The sequence below is a fragment of the Struthio camelus genome, chromosome 25 (assembly GCF_040807025.1).
Source record: "Struthio camelus isolate bStrCam1 chromosome 25, bStrCam1.hap1, whole genome shotgun sequence".
Taxonomy (NCBI): Eukaryota; Metazoa; Chordata; class Aves; order Struthioniformes; family Struthionidae; genus Struthio; species Struthio camelus.
In genome coordinates, this window is record NC_090966.1 from 2459667 (window position 1) to 2479919 (window position 20253).

Consider the following 20253-nt stretch of genomic DNA (forward strand, 5'->3'; position numbering starts at 1 on the left):
GAGTAGATAAAGTGATTGCTTGAGCCCTTGCCATCTGCTCATGCTTGGCTCGTGTGCCTGCAGGTGCTCTTTCTCAGGTGCACACAGAGGCCCCTGGGCCCACAACAGGGAAGGGCTCAGAGCCTCTCACCCTGACCTGCCACATCTCTGGCACACCCATCGCTGGCAGCAGCTACGCTTGCGACTGGCTCCGGCAGACTCCTGGCAAAGACCTGCACCACATAGTGCTGCAGTATCCTTTCCCGGGACTCCAACACTTTGCTTCGTTCTTGCAAAGCCAAATCACCAGCTGTCCCTGGACCTGCTCTCTGCAGCAGCTGCAGACACAGCCACCTATTTCTGCACTACCGGAGAGCTAAGCAGTGGGCACAGTGAGTCAAGCACGGGCAAGGCAAAGGTAGAAATGGGAGGAGGGGGGTCAAAATCAGGCAGGGTGTTTTTGTGCTTGGCTGCAGGACAAGGCCCTCTTCCCAGCCTTCTGGAGGCAAGCCTGGGCTGACCTTCCCAGAAAGGGGCACACAGGTACCGATTGCAGCAGCAGAACCTCTCGCAAGCCCACCCAAAGCCTTGAACATGAGCTTTTGCACAGGGAAAGCCCAAGGTGAATCAAGCGTGGCTAGCTACCTCATGTTCTTTAGGGAGCCCCACAGTAATGCACGCAAAGAGCTGAGCTGCAGAGCAGATTTTCCCCAGGAAAAGGACAGGATGCAAAGTCTCTCCTCCTTGCTGTTTACTTCTGGCTCCATGCGCATATATGCACATGGGGGGCCAGCTTGGGATTTTGTGGCGATCCCAACCATGAGGATCTATGGGTGCTCTGGGCCAGAAACATGCCCCAGAAAGCTGCCCCAGTGCTCCACAGGTTTTAAGGGCTGCAGAGGACGCAGAAGCGCCTCCCCTGCTGCGACAGCCCTGAGGGGCCAGCAGTGCCCTGCTCCGCTGTTGAGGACCTTCCCCTGGCCGTGGCCTGGAATCTCTGCTTTCTCTTCCTCCCGCTAGTCTCCATCTGCAGTGGCCTCTTGCCTCTCCTTTAACCTCTGCATCTCCGTTTCCCACCCCTGCCCTGGACCTCTTCCCCAAGGGACCAGACTAGAGTGCCTAGGGGACTTCTCTGCTAAGGGTCTTCCCCCTGTTACAGCCTGACATCCCCCATTTCCTGCCCAACCCCAGCTGCCTCGTTCCCGTGGGCTCCCGCCTCCCCTTTACCCACCTCATGTCCCTTTCTCACCCCTGCCCTGGGCCTCCTCCCGGAGGCATCAGGCTGGAGCACCCAGAGGAAGAGGGAGGGGCAGGAGCTGCACACTCTGCGGGGTTGGCGACAGCGCGGAAAAGATGACACCAGCCAAGACCGTGACACCGTGGCACAGCTTGTTTGGAGTGGGTGTGTGGCCTGCACCCTTGCGGACGGAGCCGGGACGCCAGGGGGAGAGGCTGTGTTGGGTTCTTTTCCCCATGCTTCTCCCCACCTTGGCCTGGTGGCCTGGTGGGCAGGGGACGGGGATGAGGCAGGGCAGGATGAGGGTGCACGGCATGGAGAGGGAGTCCTGCCAGGGGACCCTGTGAGCTGCCACTTGTCCCTGGGGCTGACCCGAGTGGGGCCTGGCCAAGGCCCAGGCCTGGCTGTGGGTGCAGCAGCACCCTCCTAGCTCTGCTTTGCTCCCGACTGTCCCTGGCCACCTGCACGGCTCCCACACAGCGCACAGCCCCTCACCCCGCTTTCCTTTCTGGAGCAGCCAGCGAGCAGGTGAGCAGCTTTCCCCTACTGCCGTGGGGGCATTGCCCGGGGTCCTTCTTTCCAAGGGCTCCACAGGCCTAAAGAGCCCGGACCCCCTGGCAGCCGTCCTGGGAGAAAAGTCTCTTGCTGTGGCCCTGTGGGGGCGCCGCGCTCCTTCTCTGCTGGTGAACCTCGCCCGGCCTGGCCTGGCCGGGCCCGCTAGTCGGGCCCCCCTTGCCTCCCACAGAGGGGCTGCGGCAGCGAGGGGCGGGTCCGGAGGGGGCAGGGCCGGCAGCGTGGCCGCGGCGGCGAGGGGCCGCGATCCCGGTGCGGGCAGGAGCGGGGCCGAGCGGGGCTCAGCGCTGCTCCTCTCCTCCTCCCGCCGCAGCTGCCTTGTCGCCGACCGGCGCCACTCCAGCAGGCCATGATGCCGCCCCGGATGGTGCCTTGGCTCCTGGCCTTGTCCTTCGCAGCGGCGCCGGCAGGTGAGGGGCGCCCGGGGCTGGGCGGGCTGGGGCTGCCTGCGGGTGCCTGTGGCCCATCCCGGGCCCCAGCTGCTCCTGCTGCCATGCGGAGGACGCTGTCTCCTGCAAATCACCTTGCCCTCAGGAGCAGGGGAAGGCTACACCCAGCAGGCCTGGCCTTTTGGACCGGGGTCTGCGTGGGGTCATTGTCCAGCCTTAGTGAGCAGGATGGGGAGCCCTGACAGCCCGGGAACGGAGCGTGGCGCTGCACCCTGCAGCGTCCTGCGGGGCTGTTCAGCAGCCTGAGCTACCCCCACCGCGCTGGCCTCATCTGCTGCTTGTGTCTGGGCGCAGCCCTGCTCAGCCTCCAGCGGTGGGTTAGGTGCCTCCTTTCGGCCTTCGACGTCCGCAGCGTGGGGACAGGCAGGGCATAGGGGCATAAGACTGCTCCGCTCACACCTCGGGGCCAGTTGCGGAGCACTGGTAGAAGCAGTTTGCGGAGGGCGGCAAGTGCGGTCAGTGCATGCTGCAAGGACAGAGTCGAGGAGGGAGGCACATGGGATCCATGTGCCCAGGAGAGGTCTGCATGTACCCGCTTCCAATGAGAAAGGCAGAAGCAGCTCCCTATCTGAGCGGGAACTGGAGGGAGGGAGATACGGTGTCTCTCTGCTCACAGGGCCTGGTTGCTGTGTTGGGGCTGTGGCCCTGACCATGACTTCATCTACTGGGTTCAAGGAGTAGGATGTAGTCCTCCCGCTGGCCCAGTGACATTGCAGTGCCCCCACGAGGGTTGCATTCTCCCTTGCCCACTCTCAAGGTGACCACGGCTCCCTCTTGCTCTCCACAGCAGTCAACGGCCAGGTGACCTTGCAGCAACACCCTGGGAAGCTGGTAGTGCGAGAAGGCGAGGGAGGTACCTTCCAGTGCAGCATGAGTGGAGGCAACATGGGCAGCTACTACATGTTCTGGTACCAGCAGAAGCTGCAGGGCTCTCTGGTCTGGATTTACAATCAGGGTGGTGCCTACGGAGAGGGTTTCGAGGGTCACTTTGAGGGGAAAGTGGAGAGCTCCCAGAACAGATTCACACTGAAGATCCGGGCAGCAAAGCAAGAGGACACAGCGGTATATTACTGCGGTGCTGATAGGCTCACACTGGAGCAACTCTTTAGCAGGGTAGAACAAAAACTGGCTGAGAGGGAGTCCAGACAACTCAGCATTTCCTTCCAGCAGCCACAAGTCAGAAGATGGCACCAGCTGTTTCCAAAAGCAGGCCTTTCCTGTGCTTGCAGGGAGGTGTGTTTGGAGATGTGAGAGGATTTATGGCCCAGATGTGAGCTCTTCTGGGAAGTTCAGAGGTGTGCGGTGAAGTGCACGTTGCCTGAGCCTCCCGTCCAGCATGGCGCAGCTTTTCCTCAGTGCTCTGATGCTGCTGCCAAGGGAGCGAGTATCGGGCCTTTCCTGCTTCTTTACTGGCTGTGTTCCTGTGTGCCTGACTTTCCTGGGTGTGGCTGTGTCTGTGAGAGCAATGTGCCTCCAGATTAGAGAACTCATTATGTGTTTCCTCTCTGTGCTTCTCCTGATTCCCTGTGAGGTCACGGAAATAGAAACACTCGTTCCCGTAGCATGGTATCACAGCTTTGCTCTTGTGCAGCTTGGACATTTGGCTCTGCCCAGGTGCGGGGTTCAGAGCCCCACAGCCTCGGGTGTGCTGCCTGGGGTGAGTCCCTCTCAGCTGGTGGTTTTGTGGGGCCCTGGTAGAAGCGGAATGCTGCAGGGATCCAGGCCCTCTTCCCAGCCTTCTCGTGGCAAGCCTGGGCTGGCCTTCCCAGAAAGGGGCACACAGGTACCGATTGCAGCAGCAGACCCTCTCGCAAGCCCACTCAAAGCCATGAACATGCTGTTACCGCCTTCCTTCCTTCAGTCTCTCTCACACACACAACGTGAAAGGGCAAGAGTTGGTCAGGAAGAAGCACAAAGAGCCCTGAGAGCATTTGCACAGGGAAAGCCCAAGTTGAATCAAGTGTGGCTGGCTACCTCATGTTCTTTAGGGAGCCCCACAGTAATGCACGCAAAGAGCTGAGCTGCAGAGCAGATTTTCCCCAGGAAAAGGACAGGATGCAAAGTCTCTCCTCCTTGTTGTTTTAAGGGCTGCAGAGGACGCAGAAGCGCCTCCCCTGCTGCGACAGCCCTGAGGGGCCAGCAGTGCCCTGCTCCGCTGTTGAGGACCTTCCCCTGGCCGTGGCCTGGAATCTCTGCTTTCTCTTCCTCCCGCTAGTCTCCATCTGCAGTGGCCTCTTGCCTCTCCTTTAACCTCTGCATCTCCATTTCCCACCCCTGCCCTGGACCTCTTCCCCAAGGGACCAGACTAGAGTGCCTAGGGGAAGATGGAGTGAGGGAGCTCAACACCCTGGTGGGGGTGACGACTGTCCCCAAAATGTGGCAGCAGCTGGGATGATGACGGGGTGGCAGGGCTTGGTCCTGGCAGGTGCCCTGGCCTGTGGATGGAGATGTCCCAGTGGAAGCTCTGGGTCCCTCCGAAGCAGCGTGATACACAGAAGAGAGCCCCCCCCATTCTACTGAGGAGCACCAACACTGTGGTCCCCTGCTGAGCCCCACGCTATCTGTGGGGGATGAGGTGGGGAGGAGGCCAAGCCCACACCTGTGCTCCAGTAGCCTCATTGCAGCACTGAGCATGGTGCCTCTTCGGCTTGCCGTGAGCCCTGTGGGCCTTGGCCACTTGGAGGTGGCCAGGTGGCCCCTGGGGCGGGGAGAGGCAGCGGGAGAAGGGGTGGCAGGGTGGAGCGAGCAGAGGAAGAGGATGCCTGGGCAGGGTGGAGGCAGTGGCATAGGGGTGGCTCTGCCTTCGGTATCCCGGCCAAGAAAGGCCCAGCTCAGGGGTCCTATCTGGGAACAGCAGTTCTGCAGTGCCAAGAGGTGTGGGGGCACAAGGATGTCAATCTGCTACCCGCAGGGCCAGCTTGGGAGGCCAGAATGTAGAGCCCTGCACACCCACTGAGCCAGGGATGGTCCCACTCCTGCTGCAGTTCCTGGTATGAGGCTTCTCTGGCTCTGCACCCCGGGACTCTGCCTGCTACTTCTCCACCCTTTCCAGAGTGACGGGAAACCTTCTGCGCCCCAGTGTAACCCACCTGAATAGTGTCCATCCTCTCTCCCCGGAACCCTCTTTTGGATATAGGGGGACAGCCACACACAGAGAAAAGGAGCAGCACTGTGGAGGGTCCCTTCAGTTCTTAGCACTCCCATTAGGGTAACAAAAGAACAGATGTGTGACACGGGGGGATACACATAGCCCCCAGCACAAAATAAACCAGATCCCTCACCAAACACCGCTAACACATAGAAAGGAAGAGTTCTGTGAGACCGTGAAGGTGCATTCAAACCTGGAAGGAAGAAAGGACAACAATTCTGCACTCCATTTCCCCACATTCCTTCCAGAGAGGACAAGGTCAAGGAGGGAGGCCCAGAGGTAGCAAGCTGTTTGCTTAGGAGAGGTCTCTACGTTTCCTGTGCAAGTAGGGAGAGCAGGAGGCAGGCTAGAGTGCAGTGAGGGTGCAGGGTGGAGGAACCATGGCGTGCTATAGGGAAGAGTATGGGATGTGGTTGAGGAGGGGATGTGGTTGAGTGGGTTGTAGGGGGAGCGGGTGATCCCCACTCTGTCTCTCAGCCTTTTTGGCAGGGGACAGGGAGTGAGGCCAGGGCAGTGTAGGGGTGCCAGGCATGGACAAGGTCCTACAAGAGGACACTGTAGGATGACAGCTCACCCCCGGGGCTGGCCCAAGCTGGGTCTGGCCAAGGCCCCGACCTAGCAGCCTCTGCTCCATGTCTCCCGGCCATCCTGGCCCGTTTCCATGACTCCCCACAGCTCACAGCCCCTCACCCCGCTCTCCTTTTCAGAGCAGCCATTGAGCAGGAGGGCACCTTTTCCCTATCACCTCGGAGGCTTTGCTTAGGGTCCCTCTTTATGAGGCTACATAGAGCTAAAGAGCTGGTAAACCCTCACAGCCATCCGGGGAGAAAAGGAAAAGGAGCTGTGGCCTTCTAGGAATGCCACACTCCCCCTCTGCTGATGACCCTCCCCTGGCCTGGTCCAATCTGGTCTTGCGTCCCCCCTTCTCCTCCCACTGAAAGGGCTGCTGCAGGCAGGGTGGGTAGAGTCAGCGGTGCTGCTGAGCTGAGGGCTGCTGCTGCTGCAGGAGGGGCCACAATCCCTGTGCAGCTAGGAGAGGGGCTGAGAGTGGCTCAGCTCTGCTCCTGTCTGCCTCGTGCCAGGGATGCTTTGTCTCTGAGCGGCCCCAGCCCCTGGCCTGTGCTCTCTGTCCACAGGGGTGAGGGCTCAGGTGCAGCTGCGGGAGGCCGAGGGAGGGCTGTGAGCAGCTGAGGCCTCCATGCACCTCTCCTGCCATCTATGCAGCTTCACCCTCAAGGACCACAACGTGCTTTGGTATCTTGGGCCTGTTCAGGGTGGAGAAGAGAAGACTGAGAGGTGATCTCATCAACGTGTATAAGTATCTGAAGGGGGAGTGTCAAGAGGATGAGGCCAGTCTCTTCTCCGTGGTGCCCAGCAACAGGACAAGAGGCAAGGGGCAGAAACTGATCCACAGGAAGTTCCACCTAAACCTGAGAAAAAACTTCTTCACTGTGAGGGTGACAGAGCATTGGAACAGGTTGCCCAGAGAGGTAGTGGACTCTCCTTCCCTGGAGATATTCAAAACCTGTCTGGATGTAATCCTGGGCAATATGCTCTAGAGGACCCTGCCTGAGCAGGGAGGTTGGACTAGATGATCTCCAGAGGTCCCTTCCCAGCAAAATGATTCTGTGATTCTGTGATCAGCAGGCCCCTGGGATCAAGCCCCCGGTGGGCCTCCTACACCAGCTACGATTCCTCGTTCATTAAGTACGTACCAGTGGTGGAGGACTGAGCCACCACCTCCTGGGACAATCCATGGGCTGAGGCATCTTGGCACTGCACGCCTTGCACGCCTGGGACTCCACCGGTTACTTCCGCACCGTTCCCACAGGGACCGGAAAGCCAGCTTTGCCCTTATACAAAGCTCGTGCCAGGGCCCCTGGCCCAAGGTGTGGGAGCTGGGGGGGGGGAGGGGGAGATGAGTGGTGGGGCGGGGTGTGGGGGCACTTGGGGCTGTTCCCAGGCAGAGCTGGGCTATCACAGCACTCTGTGGGGTGACCCCGGTTGTCCTGAAAATGGAAGTAGTCCCTCCATCTCTCTTTGCTACACCCCAGACCCAGCAACAGGTCGCACATCTAACGTAAACATTTCCTGTAACAGTTCCCCTTTCCACATCTGCCCCATAAGCCCCAGCTGAGAGCCCAGTGGTGGGGCTGCCCGAGCTGGGCCTGGCTGAGGAGACCCTGACCCATATGCAGGCAGAGCAGGCCATTCCATGCCTTAGCTTTCCTCCATGCCAGCCACGACCGTCTGCAGGGCTCCCCCATGGCTTGCAGCCCCCATCCGCTCTTCTTTCTGCAGCAGCCACCGAGCAGGAGAGCTTTTCCCTGCGGCCTCTGAGGCGCTGCCCAGGCTTCCTCTTTACGAGGCTCTGCAGGGCTGGAGAGCCCGCGCACTCGTGCCGCTGCCTGGGGAAAACAGAGAAAGGAGCCGTGGCCTTGTGGGGGCGCTGCGGGCCTTCTCTGCTGATGCACCTCCACCGGGCCGGCCCTGCACCCCGCCTCCTGCTCCCACAGAAGGGCCACAGCGGCGGCGGGGGCGGCGGGGGCGGGACGGGTGTGGGCGGGGGGCGAGCAGAGTGGTTAGCGGTACCGCGGTGTGGACCCACAATGCCGGTGGGTGCGGGAGAGGGGCTGAGCGTGGTTCAGCTCTGCTCCTCTCCGCCTCCCGCCGGGGCTGCTTTGCCCCCAGCTGGCCTCAGCCCCGGGCGCGGCCGGGGATGATGCCGCCCCGGATGGTGCCTTGGCTGCTGGCCTTGTCCTTCGCGGCGGCGCCGGCAGGTGAGAGGCAGGCGGGGAGGGTGGCGAGGCCGGGGCTGGGCGGGCTGGGGCTGTGCACAGGAGCCTGTGCCCTGTGCCGGGCCCCAGCAGCTACCTGCCCTGCCATGGGATGTGCTTGCCCCTGCAAATTGCCTTCCCCAGTGGGGATGAGGTTCTATGGCAGGGAGAGGGAGGTTTCCAGGATTTGGGGGACATTTCAGGACAAGGCCAAGTTCAGCCCTGAGGAGGGCAGCCTTGGGATTTTCCAGGGCCAGTGGGTTTCCCAGGGTAGGGGGATGAGGGATGATGCTGGGTCTCCATGTCCCCAGGAAGGGAACCCCAGAGCGGCTGGTGAACTGCCTGCCACCGTGTGTGTGTGTGTGTGCACTGCCTTGCTCCATGCACTCTCTGTCCACAGGCGTGCAGGCCCAGGTGCGCCTGGTGGCGGCTGGAGGAGAGCTGAAAGCACCTGGGGAATCCATGCGCCTCTCCTGCCAGGGATACGGCTTCAACTTCAATGATTATCATTTATTTTGGTACCGTCAGGCCCCCGGCGCCAGACTCGAGTGGGTCGCCACCATTAGCCATGATTCTACCTACATTCGTTACGGTACGGCTGTGGAGGGTCGAGCCACTGCCTCCCGCAACAATTTGCAGGCCGTGGCATCTCTGGCCCTGCATGGCCTGCACCCCCAGGACTCCGCCTACTATTTCTGTGCCATTGCCACAGTGACAGGAAATCCGGCTGCGCCCTTACGCAAACCTCCTGCCGGTGGCCCTGGCCCAGAGTGTGGGAGCTGGCGGCGAGGGGAGTGCCACGCAGGTTTGGGGCCATGGCTGCTCACCATGCGGCAATGGCACAGGTGCGGCAAGTGGGACCTTTCCCCACACCACCCCTTTCTTGCACCACTGATAGAAGGGCAGGCTTCAGCTCTAACACGGGCGTTTCCTGTAGCTTGTCCCCATTCCATGCTCCCCCCCCCGCCCCATGTTTTCTTTGTGCTTGTTGCAGTGAATCCCTGTGAGAACAGCCCTGCTGTGTTTTCAGGTGTGATTTGGGGCTGCTTCCACTTCTTCCACTCCTCCCTTCCCCCATTTTGCATCCATGCTTGTCTCAGTCCCGCCCTGCTTTGAGGAAGGGACTGGGCTGTGCTGAGGAGGGACCTTGGCTGGGCACAGGTCACAGTGGTACAGATGGGGTGGGAAATGTGGGTGGAGCAGCATAGCAGGCAGAGCTGAGCTGGAGAGAGGCAAAGTGGTGCAGGCATGATCATGTGGGTTGCCACATGCACGGGCTTATTGCCCTGCCTAGAGAAGCGTGATGGGTGGCCCTGGCACCCTGGGAACTGAGCGTGCCCTGTGCCCTGCTTGGCCCCGTGGAGCTGTGCTGAGTCCTCGCAGCCCTGCTGGCCTGACCCTCATGTGTCCCTGCAGAGCACATTGGGAAGAGCCTTGTTCCACTTCCAGCTGCCGATGAGGCATCTCAGTGCAGCTTATGGCCTCTGTAGCATGGCAACAGGCAGAGCACTGGGGAACCTCCCAAGGCTGCTATACCTGCACCTCCGGGCTCCTTGCTTTGCGCTGGGCCCAGCAGTTTCCCCTCCGGGCACTGCAGTCAGTCCTGCGAGGACAAGGGCAAAGACGAGGGCGTAGGATGAGGAGCTCCGTGAGTGGGCCCCATGTGATGGTGAGGGAGGCACCTTGCAGCACAGAACGAGGGGAGGCAGTCTGTTCTGGTACCGGCACATTACATCTTTGCTCTTTTGCTTCTCCTCCTCCAAGCCTCCAGGGATGACTGTTGCAGTGGGCGATCACCAAGCTAGAGCTGTGCTTTCTACTGACTCCCACCACTTGTCCCAAGATAAGCAGGGCCCTGCTCAGGCCAACCTTGCCCCCAGGGGGCAAGGGTTGGACAGGTACTGTCTCTCAGCTTTGTCTGGGAAGGGGAGCAGGCTGAGGTGAGGTGATGCTGGCCTTGCTACATCTCTGCCTGGCCACGTTCCTGGGAGGTGAAGGAGATCCTGGTCCTTGGGAGAGCCCCACAAAGCTCAGAGCCCTTTCTGTGCGCTTACATGCCCACACTAGCTGTGCTTTGCTCCCGCTCCGTGCACTGCTGCTGCTACTGCACAATACTGCAAGAAGACATTGCAGCTCTCAGGGCTGGTCGAGGGGCTGCCTGGAAGAAGCAGAGCAACTACAGAGCTGGGAGAGGAGGGGAGCCCCACGGTACAGCCCTTGAGCAGATCAGCTCTGTTGGCAAGAGGGGACTCGTGGTCCTTCCCTGGTGAGCAGCAGCTCTTGATGCGGGACACTGCAGTTGGAGGGTGGCTGGCAGGAGCCCCTGGGCTTCCTGCTGCTCTCTCCCTGATCCTCTGAGACTGTGTCTGAGTGTCCTTTCAGTGGTGAGGCAAGCGGAGACTGGAGAAGGGCTGAGAGCGTCTGGAGACTCCATGTACCCAACAACAGAGAACTGAAAGGGGGGCAGTATCAGAACTGATTGGGGGGAGGGGAGGTCTTTTCTCCATGCTGTGCTTCAACCCTGTGGGCAGGGGGCAGGGGAGGCGGCCAGGGCAAGATGGAGGTGCGGACCAGGGGGAGAGTCCTGTGAGAGGAAGCTGTGGGCCGACAGCCTGTAAGGGGGGGGTGGGGGGGTGGTGGCCTGCTGGAGGTTGGCCTGGCCAAGGCCCCGAGCTGGCTGCAGCCAGAGCAGCGCGCTCCTTGACTCTGCTTTGTTCCTAGCCGTTCCTGGCCATCTCCCCTGCTTCCGCAGGGCCCACAGCCCCTCCCCCTGCTCTCCTTTCCAGAGCGGGCACCAAGCAGGAGAGCAGCTTTTCCCTGTTCCCTAGGCGTTGCCCAGCCCTCTTTGCAAGGGCTACGCAGGCCTAAAGAGCCAGGACACCGGCACAGCCGTTCTGGGAGAAAAGGGAAAGGAGCCTTGGCCTTTTGGGGGCGCCGTGCTCCTTCTCTGCTGGGGAATCTGCCTGGGGTCGAGCCGGCTGGGAGCTGGGTGTGCCCTTCCCCTCCCACAGAGGGGCTGTGAGAGCGGGGGCGGGGGGGGGGGTTGGCAGCGGCGAGGGGCCGCGATCCCGGTGCGGGCAGGAGCGGGGCCGAGGGCAGCTCAGCGCTGCTCCTCTCCGCCTCCCGCCGGGGCTGCCTTGCCCCGACTGGCGCCGGCCCGGCAGAGCATGATGCTGCCCCGGATGGTGCCTTGGCTGCTGGCCTTGTCCTTCGCAGCGGCGCTGGCAGGTGAGGGGTGGGCGGGGAGGGCAGCGAGGCTGGGGCTGGGTGGGCTGGGGCTGCCCGTGGGCACCCAACCGCCCTGTCCCGGGCCCCAGCTGCTCCTGCTCCCGTGCGGAGGGCGCTCTCCCATGGAAACCTCCCCACTGGGCCCTGGATGCCGCGGCAGGGAAAGGGAGGCTTTTGAGAGCTGCGAGACATGTCAGGAAAGGGCCAAGATCAGCCCCGAGGAGGGCAGCCTTGGGATTTTCCGGGGCCGGTGTTTTTTTCCAGGCTAGAGGGGCAATGCGGTCTCTCCATGTCCCTGGAAAGGGGATGCCAGAGCAGCTGGTGAACTTCCTGCCTCCTTGTGTGTGCGCTGCCTTGCTCCCTGCATCATCCACCCGCAGCGGTGCAGGCCCGGGGGCAGCTGGTGGAGGCTGGCAGAGGGCTGTGAGTGCCCAGCGGCTCTGTGCAGCTCTGCTGCCATGGATCCAGTTTCAGCCAGAAAACCTACCGGGGGCTGCAGTCCTGTCAGGCCCTTGGTTCTGGCCTCAAGTGGGCCTCCTGCTCCAAACATGATTTACGCAATACGTGCTGGTGGAGGAGGGTTGAGCCGTGGCCGCCTGGAATAATCCACGGGCAAAGGTACCTCTGGCCCTGCATGCCCTGCAGCCCTGGGACTCCACCTGACAGCTCAGTGCCGTTACATGGGAACAGGACACCTGGCTGCAGCCTGCCACAAACCTGCTGCAGGGGCCTCTGGCCCTGGCTGTGGGAGCTGGAGGGGAGGCAACTGCTGGGGTGTTCAGGGCTGTTCCCAGGGAGAACTGGGCTTTCAAAGTGACCCGTGGGCCAATCCCACAGGTGCCATAAGGAGTTACCTGCTTGAGAGTTCTCCTTTCCTCTTCCCCAAACCCAAAGGCAGTGTTCAAGTCTGACAGGAATGCTCAGCATATTTCACATCCCCAAACAACCTCTGGCTACTTGACCTGCCCGCAGCCCCTCTCACCTTCCCACCCTTCCCTCGCGCTTCCAACGTGTCTGGGTTTTGGAAACGGCATTTCTTGTTTCCGTCACCCCCGGCCCCCAGCCCAGCCTCTTTCCTTGCGCTGGTTGGAGTGAAGGAGCGAATAAAGAGCCCTGCTCTGGTTTCAGGATCACTTCAAGGTGACACGATCCAACCAACAATGTCTGCAGTGCGGGGGCGAGCAGAGCATTCAGCGACCTTCCGATGCACCTACAGCTCCAACACCTCCTATGTTTACGTGGCCTGGTATCGGCAGCGTGCCGGTATGCCCCTGCAATACATCCTCCAGAGGAAGGGCCGGGGGGGTTCATACAGCCACACAGCCCCTTTTGCCCGCAAGAGGTTTTCCAGCCAGGCCGATGAGAGCTCCGGCACCTTGAGCATCGCCGCGCTGGACCTGGCTGACAGCGAGCTCTATTACTGCGCCCTGCAGGGACCACGATGAGAGATACTCATGGGTGCGCTGACAATATCAGCTTCCTGCCCTGCTCCCTTTTGCGGTGAGGGTGTCAGAGCCCAGCCCAGGTGTGAGGGAGCGAATGGGCTCTAGCTGGGACACGGGCCGTGGGCAGCAGCCCCTCCTCCAGCTGGCTGGGCAGGGGTCACAGGGGCACGGACAAGGGGAAAAGCAGGCAGAGCATCTCTGCGGGCAGAGCCAAGCGGGAGAGGAGATACAGAGCAGGCCTAGCCACATGGGCTGCCATGTGTTGGGCAATTGTTTGTCCTAGGTAAGTGGAAGGGGGGTGCCACACCCCCAGCAGTGGAGCACACCCCTGCATCCCACCCAGCCCTGTGGGGCTGTGAGGACTCCTCACACCCTAACCTGTTGCCCAAGCTTGAGCACCTGTGTGTCTGTGCAAACTGTGGTGGGAAGAGCCCTGCTGTGCTTTGCTGAGGGGAGGCTTTGGCCACGCAAGCTTAGGGCTGCTGCCAGTGAGAGATGGGCCATTAGTGCACGCCACAGGGTGAGCCCTGGCCTGCCACACATGGTTACTTTCCTGGCATCGCCCCTTTCCTCCTGACAAGACCCAAAGCCAGCGTTCAAGTCCAATGGGGACATTCAACGTAATTCTTGGCTCTGCGTGAGCGCTAACCATTGTGTATGCCTCCATCTCCCTCTCTCACTACCCCACGCTCCCCCTCAGCTTCCCAAAATGCACGGGCATTGGGAACAGCTCTGTTTCCATGGTCCACCCATTTGGACCGGCTCCTGTGATGGACGGACTACATCGCAGTATGTGAATAACCCTTCTCTGGTAGCAAGCATGGTTCAGGTCGACTGAGTGCAGCCTACTGATTCGGCAGTGTGAGGGGCAAGCAGAGGAGACAGGCAGCCTCTGATGCACTTAGAGTGACCCGGTCCTGCAAAGGGGGAGGTTGGAAAGCCGCCAGAGCTCAGGGAAAGCCGGGGCCGACAGCGGCTCTGCACCACCCCAGAGCTGCAGTGTGGCTCCAATTCCCACGCAGGCTGAGCAGCACAGGGAGAACCGCAGCCGAGACTCTGCCCAAAGCCTCCCCAGACTCACTGGGTCCCCATGGAAGGCCCTTATAGCTGGCCTCTGCCTGCTCAGGGCACCTGCAGAACCAGCACAGCCAGAGGAGCGCCTGGCTATGCTGAAAGCTCTCTGTCCTGCATACAGCTTCAGCTTCAAAAACTGTTAACGTGTGTTGGTATCGGGAGGTGAGGCGCCCAGGGCCAGCTGTGGGTGGGACTCACACAGCAGCAGCCAGTTGGGTACTCTGAAGAAATACATGACCCTCTGCCCAGGAAGAGCCATGGCCAGCTCTCAGTCTCTTCAGGCTCCAAGAAGGAGCAGTGGCCCCTGCAGATGAAGTCAGTTAACAGGGATGCAAGTTGCTCCCCTTCCTCCCAAAGCCCGGCTCCAGGTTTGGGTACATACTGGTGCCGTGTCAACCACGTGCATGTACCAGCAGCTATGTATTTCCAAAACAACAACGCACCTTAAACGCTACAGACAAGAGCATTCTTAACAGCACTGCTCACTTGGCTGAGGGTTTTCTTTTTAATCGTTCAGACAGCCTTTGTTTGACCTGCAGATTTGTCTTTCAGATTCCAGCAGAGCAACTTGCAGTCAAAAGAGGAGAACAACATTCCCTCAACATTCCTGTGCCAAATGTCATTTCTGGAGCTCCCTGGGAGAGAAGGGAAGTCAGAGTCAGGGCATTTGTCATGCAGAATGATCCAGGAAGGACAAAAGTGCACCTTGCCTTGTGAATGAGATTGTTTGATGTTTACAGTCGGGACCTCCCCTCAAGGACTGCAAAGGCATCTTGCAAAAAGTCAGAGCTTTCAGGACTTTCCCCTTCTGCTCTGGCTCTGAGGGCCCTGGCGGACACACGTGTGAGTGCGTTTATCATCCATGGTGCCTTTCTGGTTTCTTTGGTTTTGCCTGAGCGCTTGTTTCCCAGATCGGAGAATGTAACGGGAGCAAGAGCTTTTGAGAACACATGCCTGTAGCTGTAGGCTCTTGGAGGTGTGAAGTAGGAGGCCAGGCAAATGTGAGAGTAGATAAAGTGATTGCTTGAGCCCTTGCCATCTGCTCATGCTTGGCTCGTGTGCCTGCAGGTGCTCTTTCTCAGGTGCACACAGAGGCCCCTGGGCCCACAACAGGGAAGGGCTCAGAGCCTCTCACCCTGACCTGCCACATCTCTGGCACACCCATCGCTGGCAGCAGCTACGCTTGCGACTGGCTCCGGCAGACTCCTGGCAAAGACCTGCACCACATAGTGCTGCAGTATCCTTTCCCGGGACTCCAACACTTTGCTTCGTTCTTGCAAAGCCAAATCACCAGCTGTCCCTGGACCTGCTCTCTGCAGCAGCTGCAGACACAGCCACCTATTTCTGCACTACCGGAGAGCTAAGCAGTGGGCACAGTGAGTCAAGCACGGGCAAGGCAAAGGTAGAAATGGGAGGAGGGGGGTCAAAATCAGGCAGGGTGTTTTTGTGCTTGGCTGCAGGACAAGGCCCTCTTCCCAGCCTTCTGGAGGCAAGCCTGGGCTGACCTTCCCAGAAAGGGGCACACAGGTACCGATTGCAGCAGCAGAACCTCTCGCAAGCCCACCCAAAGCCTTGAACATGAGCTTTTGCACAGGGAAAGCCCAAGGTGAATCAAGCGTGGCTAGCTACCTCATGTTCTTTAGGGAGCCCCACAGTAATGCACGCAAAGAGCTGAGCTGCAGAGCAGATTTTCCCCAGGAAAAGGACAGGATGCAAAGTCTCTCCTCCTTGCTGTTTACTTCTGGCTCCATGCGCATATATGCACATGGGGGGCCAGCTTGGGATTTTGTGGCGATCCCAACCATGAGGATCTATGGGGTGCTCTGGGCCAGAAACATGCCCCAGAAAGCTGCCCCAGTGCTCCACAGGTTTTAAGGGCTGCAGAGGACGCAGAAGCGCCTCCCCTGCTGCGACAGCCCTGAGGGGCCAGCAGTGCCCTGCTCCGCTGTTGAGGACCTTCCCCTGGCCGTGGCCTGGAATCTCTGCTTTCTCTTCCTCCCGCTAGTCTCCATCTGCAGTGGCCTCTTGCCTCTCCTTTAACCTCTGCATCTCCGTTTCCCACCCCTGCCCTGGACCTCTTCCCCAAGGGACCAGACTAGAGTGCCTAGGGGACTTCTCTGCTAAGGGTCTTCCCCCTGTTACAGCCTGACATCCCCCATTTCCTGCCCAACCCCAGCTGCCTCGTTCCCGTGGGCTCCCGCCTCCCCTTTACCCACCTCATGTCCCTTTCTCACCCCTGCCCTGGGCCTCCTCCCGGAGGCATCAGGCTGGAGCACCCAGAGGAAGAGGGAGGGGCAGGAGCTGCACACTCTGCGGGGTTGGCGACAGCGCGGAAAAGATGACACCAGCCAAGACCGTGACACCGTGGCACAGCTTGTTTGGAGTGGGTGTGTGGCCTGCACCCTTGCGGACGGAGCCGGGACGCCAGGGGGAGAGGCTGTGTTGGGTTCTTTTCCCCATGCTTCTCCCCACCTTGGCCTGGTGGCCTGGTGGGCAGGGGACGGGGATGAGGCAGGGCAGGATGAGGGTGCACGGCATGGAGAGGGAGTCCTGCCAGGGGACCCTGTGAGCTGCCACTTGTCCCTGGGGCTGACCCGAGTGGGGCCTGGCCAAGGCCCAGGCCTGGCTGTGGGTGCAGCAGCACCCTCCTAGCTCTGCTTTGCTCCCGACTGTCCCTGGCCACCTGCACGGCTCCCACACAGCGCACAGCCCCTCACCCCGCTTTCCTTTCTGGAGCAGCCAGCGAGCAGGTGAGCAGCTTTCCCCTACTGCCGTGGGGGCATTGCCCGGGGTCCTTCTTTCCAAGGGCTCCACAGGCCTAAAGAGCCCGGACCCCCTGGCAGCCGTCCTGGGAGAAAAGTCTCTTGCTGTGGCCCTGTGGGGGCGCCGCGCTCCTTCTCTGCTGGTGAACCTCGCCCGGCCTGGCCTGGCCGGGCCCGCTAGTCGGGCCCCCCTTGCCTCCCACAGAGGGGCTGCGGCAGCGAGGGGCGGGTCCGGAGGGGGCAGGGCCGGCAGCGTGGCCGCGGCGGCGAGGGGCCGCGATCCCGGTGCGGGCAGGAGCGGGGCCGAGCGGGGCTCAGCGCTGCTCCTCTCCTCCTCCCGCCGCAGCTGCCTTGTCGCCGACCGGCGCCACTCCAGCAGGCCATGATGCCGCCCCGGATGGTGCCTTGGCTCCTGGCCTTGTCCTTCGCAGCGGCGCCGGCAGGTGAGGGGCGCCCGGGGCTGGGCGGGCTGGGGCTGCCTGCGGGTGCCTGTGGCCCATCCCGGGCCCCAGCTGCTCCTGCTGCCATGCGGAGGACGCTGTCTCCTGCAAATCACCTTGCCCTCAGGAGCAGGGGAAGGCTACACCCAGCAGGCCTGGCCTTTTGGACCGGGGTCTGCGTGGGGTCATTGTCCAGCCTTAGTGAGCAGGATGGGGAGCCCTGACAGCCCGGGAACGGAGCGTGGCGCTGCACCCTGCAGCGTCCTGCGGGGCTGTTCAGCAGCCTGAGCTACCCCCACCGCGCTGGCCTCATCTGCTGCTTGTGTCTGGGCGCAGCCCTGCTCAGCCTCCAGCGGTGGGTTAGGTGCCTCCTTTCGGCCTTCGACGTCCGCAGCGTGGGGACAGGCAGGGCATAGGGGCATAAGACTGCTCCGCTCACACCTCGGGGCCAGTTGCGGAGCACTGGTAGAAGCAGTTTGCGGAGGGCGGCAAGTGCGGTCAGTGCATGCTGCAAGGACAGAGTCGAGGAGGGAGGCACATGGGATCCATGTGCCCAGGAGAGGTCTGCATGTACCCGCTTCCAATGAGAAAGGCAGAAGCAGCTCCCTATCTGAGCGGGAACTGGAGGGAGGGAGATACGGTGTCTCTCTGCTCACAGGGCCTGGTTGCTGTGTTGGGGCTGTGGCCCTGACCATGACTTCATCTACTGGGTTCAAGGAGTAGGATGTAGTCCTCCCGCTGGCCCAGTGACATTGCAGTGCCCCCACGAGGGTTGCATTCTCCCTTGCCCACTCTCAAGGTGACCACGGCTCCCTCTTGCTCTCCACAGCAGTCAACGGCCAGGTGACCTTGCAGCAACACCCTGGGAAGCTGGTAGTGCGAGAAGGCGAGGGAGGTACCTTCCAGTGCAGCATGAGTGGAGGCAACATGGGCAGCTACTACATGTTCTGGTACCAGCAGAAGCTGCAGGGCTCTCTGGTCTGGATTTACAATCAGGGTGGTGCCTACGGAGAGGGTTTCGAGGGTCACTTTGAGGGGAAAGTGGAGAGCTCCCAGAACAGATTCACACTGAAGATCCGGGCAGCAAAGCAAGAGGACACAGCGGTATATTACTGCGGTGCTGATAGGCTCACACTGGAGCAACTCTTTAGCAGGGTAGAACAAAAACTGGCTGAGAGGGAGTCCAGACAACTCAGCATTTCCTTCCAGCAGCCACAAGTCAGAAGATGGCACCAGCTGTTTCCAAAAGCAGGCCTTTCCTGTGCTTGCAGGGAGGTGTGTTTGGAGATGTGAGAGGATTTATGGCCCAGATGTGAGCTCTTCTGGGAAGTTCAGAGGTGTGCGGTGAAGTGCACGTTGCCTGAGCCTCCCGTCCAGCATGGCGCAGCTTTTCCTCAGTGCTCTGATGCTGCTGCCAAGGGAGCGAGTATCGGGCCTTTCCTGCTTCTTTACTGGCTGTGTTCCTGTGTGCCTGACTTTCCTGGGTGTGGCTGTGTCTGTGAGAGCAATGTGCCTCCAGATTAGAGAACTCATTATGTGTTTCCTCTCTGTGCTTCTCCTGATTCCCTGTGAGGTCACGGAAATAGAAACACTCGTTCCCGTAGCATGGTATCACAGCTTTGCTCTTGTGCAGCTTGGACATTTGGCTCTGCCCAGGTGCGGGGTTCAGAGCCCCACAGCCTCGGGTGTGCTGCCTGGGGTGAGTCCCTCTCAGCTGGTGGTTTTGTGGGGCCCTGGTAGAAGCGGAATGCTGCAGGGATCCAGGCCCTCTTCCCAGCCTTCTCGTGGCAAGCCTGGGCTGGCCTTCCCAGAAAGGGGCACACAGGTACCGATTGCAGCAGCAGACCCTCTCGCAAGCCCACTCAAAGCCATGAACATGCTGTTACCGCCTTCCTTCCTTCAGTCTCTCTCACACACACAACGTGAAAGGGCAAGAGTTGGTCAGGAAGAAGCACAAAGAGCCCTGAGAGCATTTGCACAGGGAAAGCCCAAGTTGAATCAAGTGTGGCTGGCTACCTCATGTTCTTTAGGGAGCCCCACAGTAATGCACGCAAAGAGCTGAGCTGCAGAGCAGATTTTCCCCAGGAAAAGGACAGGATGCAAAGTCTCTCCTCCTTGTTGTTTTAAGGGCTGCAGAGGACGCAGAAGCGCCTCCCCTGCTGCGACAGCCCTGAGGGGCCAGCAGTGCCCTGCTCCGCTGTTGAGGACCTTCCCCTGGCCGTGGCCTGGAATCTCTGCTTTCTCTTCCTCCCGCTAGTCTCCATCTGCAGTGGCCTCTTGCCTCTCCTTTAACCTCTGCATCTCCATTTCCCACCCCTGCCCTGGACCTCTTCCCCAAGGGACCAGACTAGAGTGCCTAGGGGAAGATGGAGTGAGGGAGCTCAACACCCTGGTGGGGGTGACGACTGTCCCCAAAATGTGGCAGCAGCTGGGATGATGACGGGGTGGCAGGGCTTGGTCCTGGCAGGTGCCCTGGCCTGTGGATGGAGATGTCCCAGTGGAAGCTCTGGGTCCCTCCGAAGCAGCGTGATACACAGAAGAGAGCCCCCCCCATTCTACTGAGGAGCACCAACACTGTGGTCCCCTGCTGAGCCCCACGCTATCTGTGGGGGATGAGGTGGGGAGGAGGCCAAGCCCACACCTGTGCTCCAGTAGCCTCATTGCAGCACTGAGCATGGTGCCTCTTCGGCTTGCCGTGAGCCCTGTGGGCCTTGGCCACTTGGAGGTGGCCAGGTGGCCCCTGGGGCGGGGAGAGGCAGCGGGAGAAGGGGTGGCAGGGTGGAGCGAGCAGAGGAAGAGGATGCCTGGGCAGGGTGGAGGCAGTGGCATAGGGGTGGCTCTGCCTTCGGTATCCCGGCCAAGAAAGGCCCAGCTCAGGGGTCCTATCTGGGAACAGCAGTTCTGCAGTGCCAAGAGGTGTGGGGGCACAAGGATGTCAATCTGCTACCCGCAGGGCCAGCTTGGGAGGCCAGAATGTAGAGCCCTGCACACCCACTGAGCCAGGGATGGTCCCACTCCTGCTGCAGTTCCTGGTATGAGGCTTCTCTGGCTCTGCACCCCGGGACTCTGCCTGCTACTTCTCCACCCTTTCCAGAGTGACGGGAAACCTTCTGCGCCCCAGTGTAACCCACCTGAATAGTG

General features: G+C 60.8%; 1 long non-coding RNA gene and 1 gene segment (V, D, J or C); both read left to right on the top strand.

The window, feature by feature from the left end:
* The first annotated feature begins 1758 nt into the window (after nucleotides 1-1758).
* Nucleotides 1759-3737, top strand: LOC138062235 (uncharacterized). Its single transcript, XR_011136317.1, has 2 exons — nucleotides 1759-2199; nucleotides 3026-3737. It is a non-coding gene; the product is annotated as an uncharacterized lncRNA (long non-coding RNA).
* A 4225-nt stretch (nucleotides 3738-7962) lies between these two features.
* On the top strand, nucleotides 7963-18653 carry LOC138062233 (Ig heavy chain V region 6.96-like). The segment is given in 5 exon segments: nucleotides 7963-8166; nucleotides 8564-8755; nucleotides 12520-12849; nucleotides 14463-16660; nucleotides 17942-18653. Coding segments are annotated over 3 exon segments (570 nt in total).
* The last annotated feature ends 1600 nt before the right edge of the window (nucleotides 18654-20253 follow it).